At 41.6% G+C, this 23,326-nt stretch overlaps 2 protein-coding genes and 1 long non-coding RNA gene across 8 annotated transcripts in view; 2 read left to right on the top strand and 1 right to left on the bottom strand.

The window, feature by feature from the left end:
• LOC111263400 (tubulin alpha-1A chain) overlaps nucleotides 1-12,759 on the top strand; it is a 36,293-nt gene extending 23,534 nt beyond the window's left edge. For all 3 annotated transcript variants that reach the window (XM_022838433.2, XM_022838431.1, XM_022838432.2), the window contains exons 2-5: nucleotides 9,157-9,258; nucleotides 9,506-9,626; nucleotides 10,826-11,102; nucleotides 11,395-12,759. In XM_022838433.2, coding sequence (XP_022694168.1) covers nucleotides 9,157-9,258; nucleotides 9,506-9,626; nucleotides 10,826-11,102; nucleotides 11,395-12,247 — 1,353 coding nt within the window. In that variant the 3' untranslated portion in view covers nucleotides 12,248-12,759. The remainder of the gene's footprint in view (nucleotides 1-9,156; nucleotides 9,259-9,505; nucleotides 9,627-10,825; nucleotides 11,103-11,394) is intronic.
• LOC111263403 (uncharacterized) lies at nucleotides 10,949-20,379 on the bottom strand. Its single transcript, XR_002682204.2, has 2 exons — nucleotides 19,660-20,379; nucleotides 10,949-11,071 (listed from the first exon to the last, which is right to left on the bottom strand). It is a non-coding gene; the product is annotated as an uncharacterized LOC111263403 (long non-coding RNA).
• A 387-nt stretch (nucleotides 20,380-20,766) lies between these two features.
• The window catches only part of LOC111263401 (very long chain fatty acid elongase 7), a 37,239-nt gene continuing 34,679 nt past the window's right edge, over nucleotides 20,767-23,326 (top strand). For 3 of the 4 annotated variants that reach the window (XM_086969583.1, XM_086969584.1, XM_086969585.1), the window contains exon 1: nucleotides 21,198-22,754. The gene's annotated coding sequence lies outside the window, so the exon portion shown is untranslated. Of the gene's footprint in view, nucleotides 20,844-21,085; nucleotides 22,755-23,326 lie in introns of those variants that run through there. The other variant, XM_022838435.2, reaches the window with a different exon arrangement.

Below are 23,326 nucleotides of genomic sequence, written 5' to 3'. Positions count from 1 at the left end.
AATGAGGACTGGAAAGGCTATACAACCAACAAGGAAATTAAGTGAAGTTTGACCGTTTTCAAGGTATCACTTTTGCCTTCCGTTACCATTTTCGCATATTCAGGTAGTAGCGTTTATAAAAAGTACTTCCTAGCTATTGGGGCAAATGTAATTATTAATTTGTCTAAAGAGCTTATCAAACTTATTGTAAAATCACGTCATTAACACGAGCTTAATGTCCTCTGAGCCATTTCTTCTAAACTGTTTTCCTTTTTCACGAGTAAAAATCACTATCTAAGTGTATATTTATTGGTATCGAAAGGTTACCTTCCAAGCTAAGATTTTTATTTTCAGTCATTATTTGACTAAAATTTCCTATCATTTTAGATGTAATATCATTATCGTAAGCACTTTATACTCTCATCGGACCAAAGTATAAATAATTTCGTATAAGTTGACGCTTTTAGGCTTGTTTATTTGAGCAGAGGTTGTATAGATACCTTGAAGGTGCCGGTTATGCGGCACCGTCCATCAGCGATGTTTTGCTGTTAAAGGCGGGTGTGATCTAGCCGGGTCATTATTTCTAGCTGGCGCCTTCACTATAAAGTTGGCTAGCATTAACAAAAACAAAGATTAAGCCAACGAAAGTAATACAACGACAAATGTAGATCACTCGAATTACCATCGAAGTTTACATAGTTACAGCTAAGCGTGAGCAACGTAAACTGAAGGCACGAGTACTTCGAATGAAGATCCGCATGATTTTTATTGCACCAAACAGTAACAGCAAACAGATTTAATGGAAAGACCCTCTAAACAGACGACAACTGCAATGCTACTTAAAGAACTGAATGATGATCAGGGATTGGACCGAGTAAGGACGAATTTCGAAAATTTTTTCATTCCACGATGACTGTGATGTTGATAATAACGACATTATAGACCATCGCTTAGATTACCTGTTTACTAGGTGCAACTAGCTGAAACAAACGCCAAATCCAATTCGTCATGTAGTATCCACCCATGATCATGCATTAGATATATATCGTGGGTACTCATATGTAAATTAGAGGAATACTTATAATTAGATAGGTAGGTAGGTCTAATCAAGAAATGCCATTCGTTGAGGCGGTATCTATGCGGTTGAAGAAGTATGTTTTATAAACCGGAAAATAATTCAATTTGGGTCTTAAGCCTATCTATGGATATGCGCTTTAATTCCGATATCAAAATTCTATGTAGCATTACTGTGGTTGTCGCAGTTGGGCGGCGCCTTTTATAACGTTTCATAGCCGACATGGGGAAGAGAGTCAGCGTCCTTGTCCCCAGGCCTGACAACCGGGTAAACTTCTCATACAATTAGTAATTGTTTACGCTGTCTGCGTAAATTTTCCGCATAAATCAGAGGAATGAGTTAAGGTAACCGATATTAATGGTTATCGATATCGCTATTTGTGCGAATAGAGAAACTTATATCGTGTTCTTATTTTACCATTACCGCTATATGTGCTACCTATGCTGTCGGCATGAGTGCTCAGTGCCTAGCATGTTAGCTAAGCTTCTGTTATTTTCGCCCCATGTCTGGACCACGTCAGTCAGCGGAGTGTTCGTTTGCTGCCGTATACTTCAACGTTAAAAGGAGCGATGAATCTGGCACGTTCGGAATCAAGCAACGTCGTTTATATGCATCTAGCACCAAATGAGATTCACTCCGCTGTCGTCGGAGACTGCCGCTTTCCCCAACTACCTTTCTTTTTCAAACTAACAGATGTCGTTCTGCGATATAATCGTAATTGATATCATCATTTATCTAACCTAGGCGTGTAACCAGGCAAAGTAGGCCGCCTTTCCTCCCTCCCTTCCCATATATGTGACCTCAGTCGCGTAGAAGATCGTCATCTCTGGGGTTAATGTTTTGATATAAGATGACCACACATTTGACGCTAGTTGTAGATTAACTGCTGCCAGCCTATTATAAAATTTGTACCAGGTATCTCTTACATGAAAATAGGCGGTATAAGACGATGCCAATGAAGGTAGTCTAAGGGCAGTGATGAGTTTATAGTTCGTCGATAGGCGAACGATGAACGACGATAGCCGTCGATGAACGAAGGGCACATTAAGTTGATTGACCTAACGGAAGAAAACGCTGGAGCCGTACGTACGGTGTATTTATCGCATATGCTCTATGTTTATAGATAGATTCAAGTAATCGAGTAGACCGAAAAATAATCGCAGCTACGTGAGAAAACCAAACGTATTATAAATATAGTCTGTAGCTTAGAACAATCGAGATATTGTTTGTTCGTTGCTTTGCGGGCTTATATCGTCTAATTTTTCTAAGAACGTATCTATTGTAATAATGACAGCTAGTATTCGAAATTCTTCCTGCTATAGTTGTTTATTGTTATCTGTTTGCCTCGTCTTCTGCCCTATATTATGCGAAGTATAATGACGCGTATATATTTTTAGTCGTCAAAAGAAAGATAACATGTTTATGCAGGCGACTGGATTAAAAAACAGCGATAACTCGGACGATTTCGGAATGCGTTACTCAGGTCGTTTGAGAGTCTAACAGTGCGGGCTACAGTTTACCTTGGAAACGTGTAAACACGACAGCGTAAAGACACAAACAAAAGTGGCTTATAACAAAGATAAACGTAGGTAGCAGTTAAATATATATATTCAAGTAAATCACACCTTACGCTAAAAAAAAATTGACCTTCATTGAATGTACATATTAAAAGAAAGTAGCTACGAGAACCGTCTAATTTTGTTTTGACAAAATAGCTAACACGCACAACCAATTGACGGATGTATCTAAATTTCTCTAAGGAGCCGATCTTATTTATCTTCGCTGTATGTTTACCTGCATAACCTTGGCAGAACAAAGTAAACAAATGACCGGTTAGTTCGTGCTATTTCTCTACGCTATTGCCGTACTATATCTGATAGTATCGGCTGGCATGGCTGACTATTAACGCGCTGAAACGTCGTATACACTTGAAGATACGTTAGCCGCCATGAAGACCAAGAATTCCCTCGTTCGTTCTGTAATTAATTCTCACAAAAATCAACCCAGGCTGCCGTCCACTTCTGTTCTATGAGTGTTGTGCGTGTTAGCAAATCACTACCCCAACCTGTTCTAGTAAGCACTAACTCAAAAAGTCAGCACGAATCGCAACAGCTTCTTTCACACACACCCAACTGGGTTCCGCCAGTTGACTTCTGGGTTGCCACTGGCCTTCGGATTGATGAACCCTGGTGAACCTAGTCAAGCGGTAAACTGAAAAAGCCTAAACCTGATACATGTCATTGCAAAGATGTCATGTCCATCCAATGCTCGTCAATCGCGTTGGTTGAACTGGATTGGAACCAGTGAGTGAGTCAAGAAAACGTCAAAACTCAGTCAAACGTCGTATTTCAACTCCGTGTCTTCGTATTTCTTCGTTTTGCTCTTCTGCATCACATATTTTCTATATGTAGTACACGTTTTTCATATAAACTCCAATCGCTGTAAATAAGAAGTCCGTCTCCCAGACGCTTGTTAATAATGTAGTACAATGTAATATCTGAACAACGGACAAACAATCTAACAAATCTGAGAACCAAAGAGTATTGACGAATTATTGAAATGAAACTAGACTTGACGCTGGGTAATGATGTCCTGTGTGAAATACTGCCACAGTGGCATGGACATTACACGTGTTCCTATCAATCAGATATTGCACAACGTCAACGAGACGAAAAGATCAGAAAGCATCAAATGTGTTTTGTGTCGGTTCAACAAGCGGAGGCAAATCAATCCCAGAACAAACAGACGCGTACAGAGAAGCGAATTCTATTGCTGTTTTCAAAAGTTGTTATGATTAATCAATGCTCGACCGAAGAGTCTCTTGACATTAATAGTCTGACTTAGAGGTAAAACAGTAGGGATGATCTTGCCACCCGCCCACCCAGTTGTCGAGCTGCCTGTAAGAAAGGGTTAATAAGCTGAAAGAACTAACCTAACTGTAAACCATGAGAACGAACACGTCTAGTAAAATAGGAAGTTCCTTCACTTCGACATTCATTTATGTTTGAAATTTCCGTGACATCCATTGGGAATTAGACATAGTTGAAGGCAATGTCGATTGTCGCCAGTTGCCTATCCCAGCTTAGTACTTTATTTTTTTTATAAGGTTTCGCTCAGTATGTTACTGACTATCGGACAGAAAAAAACGCCGATGTCCAAAGAAAATAGAACACCCTGTCTGCACAACAGATCTATAGGAAGGGTATGTATCCGCTTGACTACAGTTGCCCGCACCGTTTTAAGCTATCTTGCATGAAGCCAAGCTCTTGATTACGGCCTTAGTCGGCGTCTCAAAAAAATCGGGAAATACGGGTCGTTCCGCGACCGTATTTCGATACGGCGCCTCGATATGAGTTGGATTTCTCATATAAAAATCGGGCCGCTGTTGTGTCTCAGCTTGTTTTTTTTTTCTCGTTATTCATAGTGCGCCGAAGTTGGTTCACTCGTCTTTTTTCAGAGTTGCTTCACGCTCTCACGTTCGCTGACTTTGCTCGATGACGACAGTTTTGGGTGATTTTCTGTGGCAATGCCGGTAATCCTGAGAAGAGAACCACTTACTTGCCAAAATTGTTGTGATTTGCTTTTATGTTAATGGATGAAGCCGCTGGGACGCTATCGACATAGACAGGTCCAGACCAGTGGACTGATGAGTTCAAAGGGATTCATTTTCACGTTCTGCGGAATTCATAATGGATTCATTCAATGCTTGTTCATACTTGCAATGGGCTGCGGACCCGGCCAGGCAATACGCGACACAAAGCTAAAGTTACTATGCAGATAAATTGTTTACGAAATAAGTGAATTCTCAGAGCTAAAGCATTGACACGCTATAACGTCTGTGGTTCAGGGCGTAATAATAGATTTCTTAATGTATCACTTGTTTTTTTTTTGTTCCCAAACGAACACTTCGCGTGTAACAGAAAGCAAAGTAAATGAGAAAGCAGAGAGCGGACAAAAAAACGGATTTCATGACAATTCTAATTCGACGGATCAATATTACTGATGTCCTTAGCAGCCTAAAACGTTTGAAAGATAAAGGTTATTCGTTATCTCTAATATTTACTGGTTGTGTGCGATAGCCTGAATTCGAATTCTCGCGGGCTTGCTTGTTCGACGAAGAAAATCAGCTAGAAAGAGAGACGTACATGATACTTAGATAAAAAAAAAAATGTTAGTTAATACCTCAACGAACAGAGTCAATACCACATTGGTAAACACACATCGACGTGTAAACGTGAAATTTTAATTTTATTAATGTGAATGTACTTTTTCAATGTAAATATATCTTTCGATGGATTAATTTGTTTAGTAATTAGCTCGGATATAGCCAAATTAATATCGGTATAACTACAACACTGATCAAATAACATAGTTGCTTTATATAATTTCAGATAAAACGCGCGAATATTTTTTATCGAATAAAAAACATATCAAATATTTCTAGATTTATGCTGCTGTGGCTCCCTTTGCTTCCTGTCGCTTTCCCACATTCATTTCCCATGCATTATCTACACACACATATTGTAACGCCATTGTATTACTACGAGGCCTCCAGTACGAATCCATGCACAAAACATACAGAAAAGCACAGCAGACATTTTCGTCGTCATCCATTTTTTCTGTATACGAGCAGGGATTCCACTAGACACGACAATGTCTGTCCATAGAACTTTTTTTCTCCCCCGGATGCCGTGGCTGACAGTACAGTTTTTACCATGCCACCACGCGTCTTCAGCTGTACCAAGTACTACTTTTCCGAAGATGGGTTCCGTTTCGACGACGCGCCGAATGTGGGCCGATACGAACGACCCATCAGCTACCGGTCTCAACTAATGCTAACGCACCGACAATTACCACCGCTGCCACTTCTGGCAACTACAGCGAAACTTTTAACGCCGTATATATAAGAAACGACGCAGGTCTGGCCTCCAAATAAAAACGAAGAAAATTTCGTTTGGTTCGTCCGAAAACGAAATCGAACACGAAATACGAGCGCAAAGTCTGCCAGAAAATAGGCTGCTTCTGTTGTTGACATCAGCCGATGGCGTATCACCAGGCAGCCTGACCATTGAGACGAATGAAATTTGATGGAACGGGCTAAACCGACCCGTAAACGGATAGCGTTCTGATGCAAACGTACCAGCGGCCGTAAGTAGCGCAACTGAACTGTACTTGCAGACGCGCGAGCAAGACGAAGTCTACCCCTTCTTGTCGCTGTTGGTGTCGAGCGCTGATATGATACTTGCTGTTAATGGCCTCCGAACTTAGACGGTTCATGACGGCTAACTCACGTACGGTTTTCGGCATATCACTCCGTCTTGACGTACAAACTCTGGGGTGAGGCCGATCGTGGTTTTCTGAAATAAATTACAGCGGACGTACGTTCACTTTTGATTCGATTGGACCGACTGACGTTAAAAACCTTCTAAGCTACGCTAGCACTGCATGAACGATAGTTCGGAGATTGACGAGATGATTGAGGGACAATGAAAAATATACGGGTCTAAGGACAGGAAACAAAACTGAAAAGATCTACGAAAAGATAAAGCGAGCGCGTACCAAATAATCGTTAGAATAATCAAATTCGATAACATCGAAAGACCAGGTAGTTTTTAGCTAGTTTTGCACCTGTGATAAGTGCTCATTTTAACGATAATTTCACATGGACCGACTGCTTCAGGCAGCCTCTATCAGTCCCTCTCGGCTGCAACGCGCGCAAATAGCGTCCCGCTTGAATAGAAATAGAGGCGCTCAATCATAGATACGTCGACATAATAGTAAAAATAAAGAAAATGTCTTCTCGACTGGAAACCGAACTGAGAAATTCCCGCTTTTACAGAGTGAAACTTCACGATCAAGCGCTCATGTAACTTTCCTAAAGTCACCTGGGTGAGATTAGTCATGGAGCTGCCCCGCGCAGATCGGAAAAACACTGATGTTGTTAATTCGATTGTTTTCACGGTTCTGATTAAGACGATAAGACAATATACATAAAAAGGGGCAAGGAAAGTCCTATCAGTGTTTATTTGGCAGGGACCAGTCGAATGCTCTGCAATGTTAGAGATCATTCACTCAGGCTGTTTTGAATCGTGCGGGTAGTTTTAAATGAAAATAGCAGCATTTATGATATTCTCTAACAAGATGAATTTATAACCTTGGTATTTGTTTTTCTGAGAAAATTTTGTAGCATTGTAATCAATAGACTTATATTAGTCAATATACTGCGCCCACTCTTTCTCAGAATCTGTCACATTCAGATTTTTTTCTTCGACATATGACACACAGCGTTCCCGATGACATCTCAAACAGCATCAACCAGCAAAGGAATATAAAAGTAATATAAGATAATGGGATTTATTGACTATTCAAAATAGGCCATAGGACACGCTGCAAAAAGAGCGATTCTATGGACAAAATGTAGGTTTTACTAATTGTTGGTTGTCGGTTGTGTCGTACATTCGCATGTTTCTATCCATAGTTCCAGGCACAGTTGCCAAAATCTATTGTAAATTATATGTACGAACATACAGTTTTATAAAAGTTAAAACTACTGTTCTAAATACGAAAAGCAGCAACAGTTCTACGGTAATGCTCCCTCGACAACATCGAGGCTAGTTGCGTCAGCGGCTTGTTTGGCCTTGTTGATTCCGACGGATTTCGTAGCTGAAAATAGAAAACGATGCCTAACTCACTAGCACTTGTGACGGCGATGCGATTCACATCGTCCTCATCCGGCGTGGCCTTACATAGAATGATGTGCGCTCGCAGCTTCTGCTTTAGCATCCTATGTGTCGAATAATAGCGATGCGCTTTATCGAAGTTGATGAAGACAAAATCGTCATTCTTCATTCATTCTAGCTTCATGCTAGCCCTGTCTAACTAAATGACGTACAAATAGTTGAAAATTCGAATAAACACGAATTATGTGCACTGAATCAGATATGCGTTGCTGCGTTCGAGGCTTGGGATACCATTGTGAAAAAACTAAATACTTTCTTACTTAATCATCATGACCGAGCCAAGCACAGTCAAACCCCTAAACAAAAATAAAAAAAACACCTCGATAGCTATTTGCTTGCACATCCTCATATATCTACTGTTCGATGATAGGATGAGTGTCTACAACCAGACACGCTTCACTTCCAACATCAACGGTTCTGACGATCTTTATCGGCTGGCGTCTGTTTATCTTCCCGACCGTCCAGAAACTGACTCTATTTCCTAGGCCTCTCACAGCAGAGTGAATTGTCAAACTTCATAGTTAAGCGCATATCTGCTGAGTTCCTTTTTTGGGCAGAAAAGCCGATCAACTGAGAAAAGACCAAAAAGCCGGGACGGATCTACTCAAAACCCAAAGAGCTAAGACGGAATACAGTGGCCTGTAGAGCGACTAGTCACACGGGCTAAAAACCTCGCTTGTGTCTGTTGAAGCAGAATTACAATGACCATTCTACTCTGTAGCCATTGTTTTGTATTTAGAAGACGGTACAAGTGAGCGTAATAACGTCTCAGCATATAACAACCGCTATATAATATAATAGTATGCTTTGTTGCTCTGAGCACCTGCGATGCCAGTGACGACGGTTTGGTCCTTCCCTTCGGAGTACGGCGGGTGGAGTGAGTTTCCCCGCTTTTGAGAAAAGCTAACAGGATGGGTGCTAACCAGGCTGAAGGGCATATGGACTAGCCAAAAGCAGGACAAAGGGAAGCTGCCTTGACTGTAACCGCTTGTCCTGCACAAATGACAAAGATAACTATGCTCTTGATGCTAACCTTATTTTCAGTGTTAGCTACGGTAACTGGTGGCAAGTACAGCGTCAATAGCAGTCCCGAAGCTATAACAACAACTTAAATAGAATAACAATAACAAATAAGCAAAGTATTATTTACGCCTGTCGAGGACTCCAGGTGCACTACTTTCCATTGGTATTGCGCCTCCGTCCACACGTCTGTACTTTGTTGCTTTCTATTGTTGTCTATGGTTCATTAGTTGAATCTGTCGCTGTGCTATGTACGTTATTGGCATGAACCCCATGCCAATTTATTTAGAACTGCAAATAATGAGCGTACTAGCAACGTATGTTTAATCTTCCAAATTGCAGCGTGAATGTATTTCCGTGCACGTGGGTCAGGCTGGTGTCCAGATGGGCAATGCCTGTTGGGAACTTTACTGTCTCGAGCATGGTATCCAACCCGATGGCCAGGTTTGTATGAATTATGCAAATTAAAAAAATTATCTACTGCCAACGAACTGTTCACACAGAGAAGGAATTATCAAAATCAAAGGTTATAAATTATAGTTTAAACGATATCTACCTCTGATACAGTATATACAACATCCACTACTATATCAAAAGATCTGAATTGAAAAATACGATCACATTCTTAATAATCGTCTATTCAAAACTATGGTATTGTTCGGTTCATTCTTTATTTGTGCTTGATATGCAGATGCCATCGGACAAGACGCTAGGAGCCGCGGACGACTCGTTCAATACGTTTTTCTCCGAGACTGGAAGTGGAAAACACGTACCGCGAGCGGTTTACGTCGATTTGGAGCCTACCGTCGTCGGTGGGTATCAGCGTCATCTATTTTAACCTTGAGTAAAAAAATCATGATCGTCATTTGAGCTATTTTTAGCACCTGCTTCGGCAGTTTTTACGAAAATATGGTCTCTTTTTTAATCAAGTTTATTAGGCTCTTTCGAGCGAAGCTGTATGCTTCCAAGCTGTTACATGGGAAGCCGTAAATAAAAATATACTCGCACCCATTTTCTTTGCTTATCACATGACTAAACCAGTTGAGCTAAAATACTTAGCTGGTTTCTAGAAAACCGTTTCAAATAGCTTCGTTCGCGTCGGAAACACGTTTACTGACCGTCGACTCAATTTCTAGAATCCAACTTATTTTTCTTATATACGTATCACGTTGCCAGAGCTACAGTTAACGCTACAAAGCGGCAAAGTCCTTCAGCAAATCATTATAAACACCTACCAATACGGGAGCTAACATCGGTTGATCCAGGACGAGCTCTGCGCTCGGATTACTGACGTGACTGCCCGGTTAATCTAGATAGTTTGACCACATTTTGCATTGATGAAAGGCTTCATCTAGTGCGCGGTAAACGCTTGCCATCAAGAATTGGATAGCGCGCCATGTTATACGAGAACGATTATGCCATACCTACATTTGTTATATGGTATTTTTAAGACGGGATCGCACTTCGATTGGGCGGTCAGAGCCGAACAGGCCAAATGGACGTCGTGAAAGGTTTATGGCTTCTATTGTATTTGTTCATCTGAAAACATCTATATGCTTTGGCAATTACAATAATTGTGAATAGTCATCTATGGTATTGAAAACAACGTTAAACTTTAAACTCAGAATGCCTTCATGTGATGCGGTGTCTGTCAGACGTCATTAGGGGCCTTGCAACGTTTTCTTCGAATTTCCACGTTATCCGTAATTTTTTCTCTGTTGAATAATTATGCCGTTAATTTATGAGTAAGGATGATAACTCAATGGGACCTACTTTTGTGTATCATAAGGCCTTGACGTCGCTCTGTAGTTTAAAGAAATCAATTTATCGGTCCAATTCTATCAGGTAAACTTAGAGGCATAAAATGATTTTTTGCTAGACGCCTCATTTATTTGAATTTTAAGACATGTTGCTAAACTTTTCTCAACTTTAGGTAACGCTATGTAACTTTTATAATATATTTTAACGAATTGTCTTGCTACTTGTTTTCGTCGTGGCATTCGTTTTACAGATGAGGTCCGCACTGGCACGTACCGCCAGCTGTTCCATCCTGAACAGTTGATTACGGGTAAGGAGGATGCCGCGAACAACTATGCACGTGGTCATTACACGATTGGAAAAGAGATCGTCGATCTTGTGCTGGATCGAATCCGCAAACTCGCCGACCAGTGTACTGGCCTTCAGGGATTTCTGATCTTCCACTCGTTCGGAGGGGGAACTGGATCCGGATTTACTTCGCTGCTCATGGAGCGTCTCTCTGTCGATTACGGCAAAAAGTCGAAACTTGAGTGAGTAAACTACGAGCGATTTCAATCGACAATAATAATAATAATAACAACAGTCAATGCGGAACACATGGAAACATGAAAATCGGAATGCATGGCTATAGTTGACCATGCTCAATTCATCTTGTATTTGCGCTCTGAGCTTGGTAGATGTAGCGTTCTTCTATAAATATTCAATGTACATTATTATTTAACGTTATTAATCGTTGCAAGGTAAATTTTGTTTTATCTGGCTAAAAACTGGTGAAGTTCTAGATAACCAGTTGATTTCGCTCGGTATCCCTATCGTTCCCAGGTTCTCGATTTACCCCGCGCCCCAGGTGTCGACGGCTGTTGTTGAGCCATACAACTCAATCCTGAATACTCATACAACGCTGGAACATTCGGACTGCGCATTCATGGTGGACAACGAGGCGATTTACGACATCTGTCGCCGGAATCTCGATATCGAGAGGCCGTCCTACACGAATCTGAACCGGCTGATCGGTCAGATCGTCTCCTCGATCACGGCCTCGTTACGGTTTGACGGTGCGCTCAACGTTGACTTGACTGAGTTCCAAACCAACCTTGTGCCTTACCCAAGAATACACTTTCCATTGGCCACCTACGCTCCGGTTATCTCCGCCGATAAGGCTTATCACGAGCAGATGTCCGTGTCGGAAATCACAAACGCCTGTTTCGAGCCGCAGAACCAGATGGTGAAGTGCGACCCCCGAGCCGGCAAGTACATGGCAGTATGTCTTCTATACCGTGGCGACGTCGTGCCCAAGGACGTGAATGCGGCAATTGCCACGATTAAAACCAAACGTACAATTCAGTTTGTCGACTGGTGTCCCACAGGCTTCAAGGTCGGCATCAACTACCAGCCTCCAACGGTAGTGCCTGGTGGAGACCTCGCTCGGGTTCAACGTGCCGTCTGTATGCTGTCCAACACAACGGCCATTGCCCACGCCTGGGCTCGCCTCAACCACAAATTCGATCTAATGTATGCTAAGCGTGCCTTTGTTCACTGGTATGTTGGCGAGGGTATGGAGGAGGGCGAGTTTTCGGAGGCCCGTGAAGACCTGGCTGCCCTTGAGAAAGATTATGAAGAGGTCGGCACCGACTCAAACCAGGATGACGGCGAAGGCGACGGCGATGAATATTGAAGACGAAGATCAAGGCAAGGGGCAACGGCAGTAGAATTCGGTGGTGGTAGTTTTGTAATAGTTTAATCGTAGCTGCCGGGGGCTCCCTTGAAATTTAGGGACAAGGTCCCGTCCTAACAACGCTAAGGAGACTCTTCCAAGCAGAGAGAAAAAGGCAGAAATATTCGTTCGTGCTTTTCATATCGCCACGGCTGAGCTATAGCACATCTGACAAGCGGTAGATATTGTCATACTATACTATTGCAATAAATGGCCAATCAGTCCTGTACCTACATTCAGAGGGAAGGTGTAACGCAATATACACTAGGTGTGTCCGCTCTAGCTAAATATTTCCTACTATTATCAAAATGAATGTGTTGCTATTAAATAAATTACAATTGCAGTATTATTTATTTGCTTTTGGGAAATAAATCAATGCTATTGAGGCAGTCTCGCTAAATTTCTCATACGTCGTAAAGTCAACACAGAGCAAAAATAAAACATGAAATTGTCGTATCTTCTAATATTCATAACTATGTGTTTTCTCATAGGAGGGCTCTTACAACACAGGTCAGTTGCGCGTTGGTTTATCCGAAATGCTGTTAACAAAGTCAGTCGAATTGCGATTTTTAAGAAATAGAAAAAAACAGTTATAGAGCTTCCTTTTGGAAAATCATAAATTTTAGAGAACTTTTGAATCAAATTGGAAGTACTTGCAGTTACTTTGACTCTGTTTGAACTCGATCTTTCGAACTAGCAACGTTTTATAATATTTAATAGAATTTAGTTTGTATTAAACACATTTCGAATAAAGCATATTTTCCCCAGCATCCCAGATTTTCATAACGTTTAAAAATGACTTTGTCGTACCTGAAAATATTTAAGCTAAATTCCAGAAATTTAACTAGTTATTGGAGAGCCCGTATCACCATATTTCAGCATAGCTTGCCGACAGAATTTTCAGTTTTCGTACACACGGGACCTACTTCTGCGGCGGTGCGTCCACTTCACCAGCTATCATGGATGACAGATTTCCGCTTACAACAAATATTTGCGGGCAGTCAGCATCCTACAGAATTAAGCCGTTCGCAAAGCTTCATGCTTTCTACAACGTCCTGCTCTAATGATCGCTCCTGACTGCAGGATTCCAGAAAAAAATTCTATTTCTCCTTTTTACGCCACCATACGACTGTTACACGGTACCAAGTCCTAGCAACAACTCAAACATCACTTTGATTGAGGACTGTTCGCTACTTGACGGAACTCTCTGACTTACTGAACAGTTTGGACATTTCGGGTTGTACGTTAACTATAAACATTGCGGTCGATAGGTTATAAACGAATTCGTTCATTCCCATAATGGTTAGTTCCTGTTTCGCAAGCAATACCTAATGCGATTTCTATAGATATAGTTACTTCAACTTTGACGCCGGCAGGCAGTTGTATACGAGCGGGATTTCAATATGTGCTTGTAAGAGAAATTGTCTATTATATTAACAGTTACTTATACAACCCTCTTTGTTAAATCCTAACCTAATAAACAAGAACAAATATTAATTAGTAATCCTACTCACACTTTATCCTGGTGTTAAATGTTGTACGTTTGTGTAATGTCACAAGTATTTTTATGTTTCATCAGAAAATTAGTGGAAGGCCCGACTATAAATGATTTTCTTTCAAATATTTGAAAATTGCACTTACATAATTATACCATAAAACGTATATTACGATATTTCTTTTATTACGACGAAGTACGCCCTTACTCGATAGGCCCATTCCAATGATACAAATAAAAAATCAAACGTCACTGCATATTTTGGGTTTCTAAGAAGCACTTTAGTACCTACTGGTATGGAAGTGGCTTCCGTTATTTGGCGAAACTTCAAGCACAAATTATTGGGACTCGGTAAGGCCACAGCTGCGATTATGTTGCTACGGAACTCATAGAAGGTTTTGTGACATTGGAAAAGATACATGCGGAACATACTAGCTGTTAATTTATAACCTTAATACTTATTTATTTGTTGTCGTGTACTTTATGAAGATCACGCCGCTTCAAACGAAAATAACGCCGCACATGGGGGCAAAGTAAGAATATACCGAATCTGTATTTTGTATATGTATAATCTAGTAACTATTCCGGCGCCGGTTAAGACAGGTCAAAAAAGGAATGAATGATAGGCGATAACACTCCGTTACGTTCCCGTAACAATATTTAGTTTTCGAGTTATTTTTAACTTCCCATCCGTGAACGCCGAGCACCGAGAAACAATTTCCTCATCAGCACAATTAACCTTGCGTCTAGGCTTCCGGCCTACTACACCTGTACGAAGCTGATCTTGTGTTTATAGAATTATCGGATCTTCAGGCTCCATTAAAAGCTCTAAGTGGAAACTTTGTGGGCACACCTATGAATATGTACCTAGCTGCTTACGGTTCACATGCACAGTTTTCCCTCCATGTATGAGTCAAAACCGTCGGAAGTTCAATCCGACCATGAACAAGGCACAGTTGCCGGTTGGCCAGATATAGGTCCCTGTATGAGATTTGTCTCGTCTGTTTCAAACTATTTATCTATCAGTGAGCCAATTTTGCAAAATATAGACCTTTCATATAATGGCTTAGCTCTTGGCGATATTGAAACCAATTATCTGGTGCAACTTTTGTCTGGGACACAAATTGCAGAGTGGAGGGCGTATGCAACAAATATGCACAGAACGAAACGCATTGGATATCGCATGCAGAACGCCTCGGGCGTCGACCCTATCTATCGTGAGTGCTAAATTAGCGCCTATCGTGCTTTGCGACGATTTCGAATTGTGCTAGACAACGCACACAAGAGTGTGACTTGCATAAGCATCCTCTCAGCTTAGCGAGTGCGACGTTTTGGAACCTCAGCTGCAGTGACAGAATGGCGTATCTAACGGGTGGAACAAGAGCCTGGAAGCCTAGTTCTAATTCACCGAAAATTAAAAATTTTTACAAATCAAGATACGGATTAAGAACAATGCTATCACTACGACAATAACAACAACTCCTATTGGTGGTTCGTGACTTTCTTCTTTTGAATCACTAAACCTTTGCCTTCTTGAACGTAAAATAACACAGAACGGGCGCTTTATGAAATCCGTTGTGGGAAATAATACTTTAGAACTATAAACAGTAGACTAGAGTAGCTCAACTTTTCTGTAATTTTAATTGTTTTTCATCTAGTAAAGCAAAATCTACCCCATAATAGTTTTCGTGGGTGCATTATGCCTATATCTCTCCAATCATAGAAAACAATCAAAGACCCTTCTAGGTAACTCTCCTGCATTGACCTATTGACCTTCCTTCCAGATAATCCCATAAACCACAGTACAGAGGGAGCTAGTCTTTTGGCTTGTGGGTAAAATTATTTGAGACGTACAGGTCTGTATGTTGCGGCATCTTTTCTTACTCATCGAGAACCGAAATCCATCTTGACGCAATCCACGAAAAATGCTCGGCAGGTCCAACGTGCACGGAGATAACTATCTGGACCTCAAATTTATATAATAAAGTATAATTCCATCACGATGGGATACGATTTTGCTCTCTCGAATGCCGCTGAAAAAAACTACGATGGAACTACAGATACTGAAGAAGCGTTGCGGCTGTATGATCGAAATATATTACCATGTATTTAATAAGTCGCAATATGGGCCGAAACAATTTTTCGGATATTCTTTACACAATAATGGCTCTGAGGTACAAGTTTGACCAGAGTTGTTGTCAACCAGCTGGCAGGCAACTTATGTATTACATCAACAGTCTTGTTCAACATCAACGTAACGGACAACAGGTATACTTGGAAAGCTCAGCTATTCTGGCTTGCCTCGTACACCTGTCTGACCTCCCGCAAAACGTAATTCTTAAATAAAAAACGTACACTGTAAACAATTACGAAACTTACCAAATCGCAAACGTGTTCTTCGTTTTCATAGTACTCTCGTATTTATTTTCCGATAATTTAGTTAATTGAAATGAAGTGCGGAGATTAATGATGGATTTCTAAATAACGTTTCTAACCAATAACGTAAATACGGCTTTGAAAATACTAGTTTGATTTTAATCCCACGGAACTCCACAACTATTGTGCCTTATAATATATATAATAATTAAAAAACCAGTTCTTTAATTTCTTGAAAACGCCCAGTGCTTCAGGAAATTCTCTGCATTCAAATACTAAATTTCGTCGTAGGCCTTAGATAAAATCCAATATAGCATGTTGGAGCTGTATTGTTATGCTACAACTAAACTTCACAGTATTGAAGTAACTATAAGTTAATTTTTAGCTCTTCATTCTAATTCAAAGCCTTAAACAAAAAAACAACTCGCGTCACATTATAATGTTCGGCCAGCCAGCAGAAATAGTAGGGGAACAAACGGAAGGTTTGTGATTTAACTTTGGCAAGAAAACAAAAACGGTTCCAAGATAGACGATCACTGCTATCAGTGGAGCCTGGCGGTTCGAGTCTTGTTTACGCCTGTAAACTTTAATAGGCAATTGCACACGGCAGTGAATCTCGCCAACGTTTAACTTTCGTCGCGTAGGAACATCATACACTAATGCGGGCAGACATTCTGGCCTTTTTCACCAAAACGAAAATGTTAGAAGGAAAATACCTAAGTGTTTGAAAATGGTGCTCGTACAACTTTACACCAGCTTGAGTTCGATCACTTCTAAGGCTGATATTCCTTAAGTTGGGAATGACTTATAAAAAAAAGACGGTTAGAAACAATAATATCAAACATTTGTGATAGGATGGGCCTAGAAGAAAAAGAATGCAGATTTTTAGCAAGTTATATATAAGCTATATTATTTAACCAGTATGTAGATTTACATATGTGGATGTACTTATTTGGGAGTACAAAAGAGCTAAATAAAGCGTCAAAGAATTCATCCGAAATTCGAAACAACGTAGGTTCGAATAGTCGCTAGTGATTTATACAAAGAAAATTTATTCAGAAGCGGGATATCTGTGAGCCGAAGAAATAAATCGTGAAAAATGTTGATATAATTCAAAATACGCGCCATCAAATATGCACCATCTACGTATTTAAATTTAAGCAAACTTTTCAAGCCAAAATACCGGTGCTTGTAAGTACCGGTCATTCGCCATCATTATGATCGAATGTGACGAAATAGGCATATCCTCCGCATTCACTGAGATAGCCCCTTTTGGCAAACGTTGTCTCATAGCTTCTTAGGATATACTACATGTTTGGATAGATTTGATCGAAAATGAGACAGCGTTTCTTTAACGTTTTAGTACAAATAAGCATTTCATAGTGTTTGAGTTAGGTAAGCTTCCTTTAACGCCTTGCCGATAATAACCGGACATGTACCTTTACCGGTTCTAGCCTTGAACGAAATATTATTACCCGACACTTGCAGAGGCTTTTATTTCCGTTAAGCATCGACTATATTTGATGATGACAGTTCCTTGTTACGGCGATGTCCTTATAGCCATATTGCTGAACACAATCTTGAAGAAGTTTTTACGTTCATATCACTGTACAAGGTAGGATTCGTTAGGTTTAGAAAAATTATTTAGTGCATATTTACCGTTATATCGGATAGAGCATTGGAGCGTAACGTAACGTGCGGCAGGCACACAAAAGAACCACCACAGACAGATATTTCGGCCTGTTCACGTCCAATTACGGCACAAGGCTATCAAGGAACGTTTTCCCATACAATAAAAATGGTAGAACTTAACGAACAACATGGCTCTCGTTGACATCCATGTTGAATGGCACGTTTACCATCTGTCGTAGATTAAAAATTTCCCTTTTGAAAAAGTTCTATAGGAAATTCCCTTTGATATTTTCCGGAAACGACCATTCAGTTCTGTCGCACAAAAACTTATTGAAAGGATTTGTCGAGCCGCCCCTAGTATTAAACATGAGTGAATTATCTTTTCTTTTGTGTCTACAAATAGAAGATTCAACAACAATACAGGCAGTTACGCAGGTGTAAAGACATCCTGCGTTTCGCACTCAAAACCATGGCGAGCGTCTCAAATGAACGCTGAAATCCATAAAGTATTGTTGAATCTAGAATAGCCAAGAAGGCTTGTTCTAACTATGACGGTAATCGCAGTGCTACATAGATGTTATTTATACTGAAATGGCGCTTTCGTAAAGTATCGTAAAAACAAATTCTCACTACCCGTTTAAATCAATCTCGTTGCCATTGCAAAAGATTGTTCTGCTAATATAGACGAAGCCATCGCGTCTCTCTGGACGTCTATTTGATTACTTACTAATTATTAGCTAATCTGATATAGGCTGTGATCAATATAGGCACAGGTTTAAATGAAGTAACTGTGGGAACCGTGATTAGTTCTAAATCGATCACGTTTGACTATAGTAGCTATATACAACTTAGATGCAGTTACATCAACTATCAGCTGCGGATCGATGTTATCTTTTATCATCTACAGTCGATACGTTCAAAGGCTAAATAAATCGTGTAATTTCGCTAGGGACATCATATGCTTGATATACGTTGAGAAGCTTTTTTCTTTTTAACGAATTCAAAGAGAACACTATAGAGTTGCCTTAATTTGCTTTATAGGACTCCAGTGCTTCTTACTTCTAAGTAAAAGCAAATTCTATAAGCATCCAGGTTCTTGATAGATAGTATTTCTTTTAAGGGAGGAGATCGTATTGTGAGAGACAAAGCAAATAGTGTAATCCAACATTACGATGATCAATAGATGTTTTACGTTAGTTGTAGCTATAAGGATACCAGACACGCTCGTAGTTTTGTTTCATTCGTGGCTGTACTGTCTTTTTATCAAGCAAGGGGTTATTTACAAAAGCAAAGCACCTGATGGGATAAATTATTCCAAATATAAACATTATTTTTTTATCTAGCGAAGCTACTGTACCAACTCAGAATACAAAAGACAAACATGTACATTAGAAAAAAATATTTTCGTTTCACCTACATTCTCCATCAAAAACTCGAATTAGATCTGCTTGTGACTATTTAGATCACTTGAGAAAAGTTCCCCATAATAGTACAACTATTAACAACGATTGGAGGTATAACGAACCTTCATGCGTTCTATAGGAGAACGATTTGCCTACGGGCATGGTTCATCCCTGCCGTATATTTTGAATCCTAATGGCTGTATGCGGTCCCACAACAAATCTCCTGAGTCGTCTACATTTTTAAATCCGCTAGGCGTTAGTTTACCTAACCTCGACAGATTATTATGACATTAGGCACGACTTAGGCGGGGGTCCCGGATGATAGTAGGTGTGGCTTAGATCTTAGCTGAAACAACGATCCTGACACACTTGCCTGCACAGTCGATATCGCCCGAAAGCGATTGTAATCAGAGAAGCGAGCAGAATCAGGACTTTAAGTATGTGAATAGAGCAGAGCGATAGTTTACCGTTCCCGCAGCGCAACTTGGACGGCTGTTCTTCCGAGACACTTCGTTCCTGGCGCAGGCTAAGTGCAATAAATTAAGTTCGCCATTGACAGATCAACTTTTCTTTATATCTACCTACGGGCAATGCCAGTGACTGGAATGAGCGTGATCGTCATATGGAGGGGCGAAGATGAGTAAACATAGCCCGCCAAATAGAGGGCGAGTAAGACACTCAACTGGGGGAGAGGGCCCGCAAGTCTAAATTAAACGAAATATTTCGAGTTTACACTGGGCAACCCCATTAGGCTTTTTATCCGACGGGTGGCTTCTTTCAGTACGCAGCGACCGGACAAGATGGAAACCTAGAAACCAGCCACGAGCTTCGGTCTCTTGAATCATTTATGGTCGCTAAAAACGAAGTTCTGTTTTAGAACAGCACAAAGCACGAAGGGAGAAAAATAAAATCATTTTGTAAGAGATTATCCTGGTAGTGGCGGTAACATCGCGAGCACGTCCCGTTGGCGCTACTACGCCATGTTCTCGTGGGTGCGCTATTGTCTTCCTAGGTTTGTTCAATATACAGACATCATCATCATTAGCGTCGTCATCGTTGTCGGTAGAAGAGGAGGAGGGATGGGCGAGCCATACATTCAGCGCTAGACGGCGGCGGCGGCGGCTGCCGCGCGGCTCTAAAGGTAAGAGTAACAAACCAGCCATCATTGTACGGAACGGTTCAATGGCAGTGGCCTCTCCATTCTGTTTTGTCGTCTGCTCATCCAAGTTCATGCGTTAATAGTGATCGTTGTTGTACTGCTGCTCTTGGCAGTGGGGTCGGGCTTGTAATGTTGATTCTCTGCCCGACTGCTTGCTCCCTGCTTACACTATTGAATTTGCTGACTGTTTGCCCATTTCTGTAAGCTGCTCCAAGCGGTCCGGTCTGATAGATGGGCTCGTTGCCGTTGGTTCGATCGTAACAGACGTTCGTAGCTGGACGGGCCTAGGCTTCGATATTGGCTTCCCTCTCTGACTGTCTAGCAAAAGCGATATGCATAAGCATATCTATTTATCTCTCGCTATTTGTTTATTCTCATACAGTACATACGTATATATCGCGTATTAGCAAAGGGTAAAAACTATATACCACAACAACAACATCATCATCAACAACAAAATCATCATAACAGTTGGCCGCGCGGATTGTGCTTGTAAGTTGTTTTCCATCGCTATCGCCGCGTTCGTGTTTTTCGTTGATGTCGAAGCTGAATTGTCGGTGTTATCGTCCTTAGCAAGTCATTCGTATGTTGCTCTATGTGTAATTGTTGTGCCGTTTCGACGCTATTTACCAACGCGGCAAATAAGTAACTCTGGCCGTTCGATAACTAACTGTTGTCTGCTATTGATTCCATATTGTTCTGATCGGCCGTTCTGCTGCTGTGCACTGCGTCAGTGTACTGCTACAGCACAACTAACTGATGATGACCATATCGATGGAACGGCGCTGGTCGTCGCTGTGGGATTGCTGACTACCGAGGCAAGAGGGTTTGGTCCCGCTCGCCTCGCCATCTGCCCGCCAACCTGAAGGAAGGGCGCTAGATAGGACAGCGAGCACGAGGCCCCAGCAGCACCGAGAGGAGTCGATTGCCGTCGTCGCTGCCGCTACCGTTGCTGCTGCTGCTGCTGCTGGTGGAACCTAAGCCAGTGTGGAATACACAGCAAGCAGCCGGGGGCCATCCGGCGAAAAGCAAAAGTCAGCGCTGAGTTATAGTCTATGCTGTCTGATCGTCTTCTACCCGAACGGCCAGTGGTGCTACTCGGTAGCAGGCTGTCGGCTGGCTCGTGTGTGCTTTTTGCTTGAGCAGACGGAGTTAGAGGAGCTAGCGAGTCAAGCAGTCATCCATAAGTAGTTGAAGTGTGAGCAATCTTCGGGTGCGTGCAGTGCAGTGGAGTGCTCGGAGATAGAGGTGATTAGTGCCTTGTCGTCACCATACAAGCAGACTCATTAGCCGGCGCGTGCTGTGTTCCGGTCGGCGGCTTCCAACAGAAAACAATTAAAGATCTGGAAGAAACGGCTGGTACCGTTCACCGTCTTGCGCAGTTGGGCCACGCTGGTCTTCCACGCAGCGAATGGAACATCGAACTGAAAGGAACTAAGACACACACACACACACAGACACACACACACACACACACACCCCCGGAATCACGGATTTTTTCGCTAAAAGAACACAGTAGAGATTAAATAGAAAAAGAGAAAGAAGAAACGTTGAATACAAGATCAAGGAATAATTTCACAACCGTTTTTCGTTGTTATTACTTCTAAATAAACGAACTACTGTTACATTGGTATGTCTGCTATTATAACTGCTAATACAACGAGGACCAGAGCACTCAACAACAACAACGAGCTAGAGCGCCTATTAAATATAACGATTTTACTGATTCAGCTCTAGAAGCAATCGCGTCTCGCTCTATAATCGAAATAGATATCCGGCTTGTCGAAGAGTTCGATAGGCAGGATCACTTTGTCACTGCATCGGCAAACCGGATCTGGCTTATCTAATTCTTCTGGTTCCGTCTGGGTGCCCGAAGCGGACGAAGAGCTGGAACGGGCCAAGAGCAGCTCCTCCGGACACAGCAGAGCAAAGCGAACCACCCCTCGGGGGCAATTAACAATAGTGGCAGCAACAGCTGTGTTACAGAGTAGTTACTGTGGCACAGCGTCTTCATCGTGCACAGATTCCCAGTTGGAATAGCAACGGTCGGTCGTGCATCATTTATTGTTGTTAGACAGCAACAAGAAAAAACACAATAATATTAGCAACAAAACTAAAAAAAATTCACTGTTCTGCCTCCCCTGCAGGATAGGCGCGATTATTTCAACATCATGATCTTGTGATCGTTATTCTAATATTGGACTGAAAAAACTGTTCCCTACGTGCGCATGCTATAGCAGTATCATACGGATATTAGTATTCGTATAATAAGCCAGGTAGTATCATTCCACTATAGTAAGTTTTGGACCAACGATACGAGTATAGCGTAATATTCATTTGTAGTCGCGCGACGTTCAACGACGGCAGCTACTAGCGCCATTCATCCATCCATCATCAACTGTGGTGAGTGACGGTAATTGTTCTTTTTCTTAACTATACATCTACTTAGCTAACCAGCATAAATGATATACTGACGCCCGTTCCCCACTGGACTTTACAGATGATATATATTAGTAGAGAACCCTAGGCCGATCTGTCTGTCTTGGGTGTAATACAACTTCGGGGGGCCGGTTGCGGGTTATGTCGCATGAGAATACATGCTATGGAGACTCGCTTCGTAAAGTGCCAGCGACTAGGTTGGTTCGCGAATCTAAATTCGTCCACGATAATTTATTGTTGTACGTTCGCGTGCCGCTTACTGTCTGTAACAGACGTTCCGTTCTTCACACGGCAGCGGCCAACGGGTGTATCACCCTAAGAGAGACGTAATATCCGCGATGACTGCGAGCTTCCCTTTACCTGATTGTTCTAGCGAGAGCAGTTGTAGGTTAGCGGCTTTCCAGCTTGCTTAATCGTTGTTTTTCGAACTGTCCTGCCAACTTATTTCGGGATCAACTCAGCTTCTGGCTTCGGGCTGGCGGTGGAAGGTGCAGCTCCGGTAAGTGCCACAGTTACGGGGATGGCCGCAAGCCGGC

Source organism: Varroa jacobsoni, unplaced genomic scaffold, assembly GCF_002532875.2.
Source record: "Varroa jacobsoni isolate VJ856 unplaced genomic scaffold, vjacob_1.0 scaffold_762, whole genome shotgun sequence".
NCBI lineage: Eukaryota > Metazoa > Arthropoda > Arachnida > Mesostigmata > Varroidae > Varroa > Varroa jacobsoni.
Note: the sequence above shows the minus strand (reverse complement) of the source record. Positions and strands in the feature narration are given on the sequence as shown.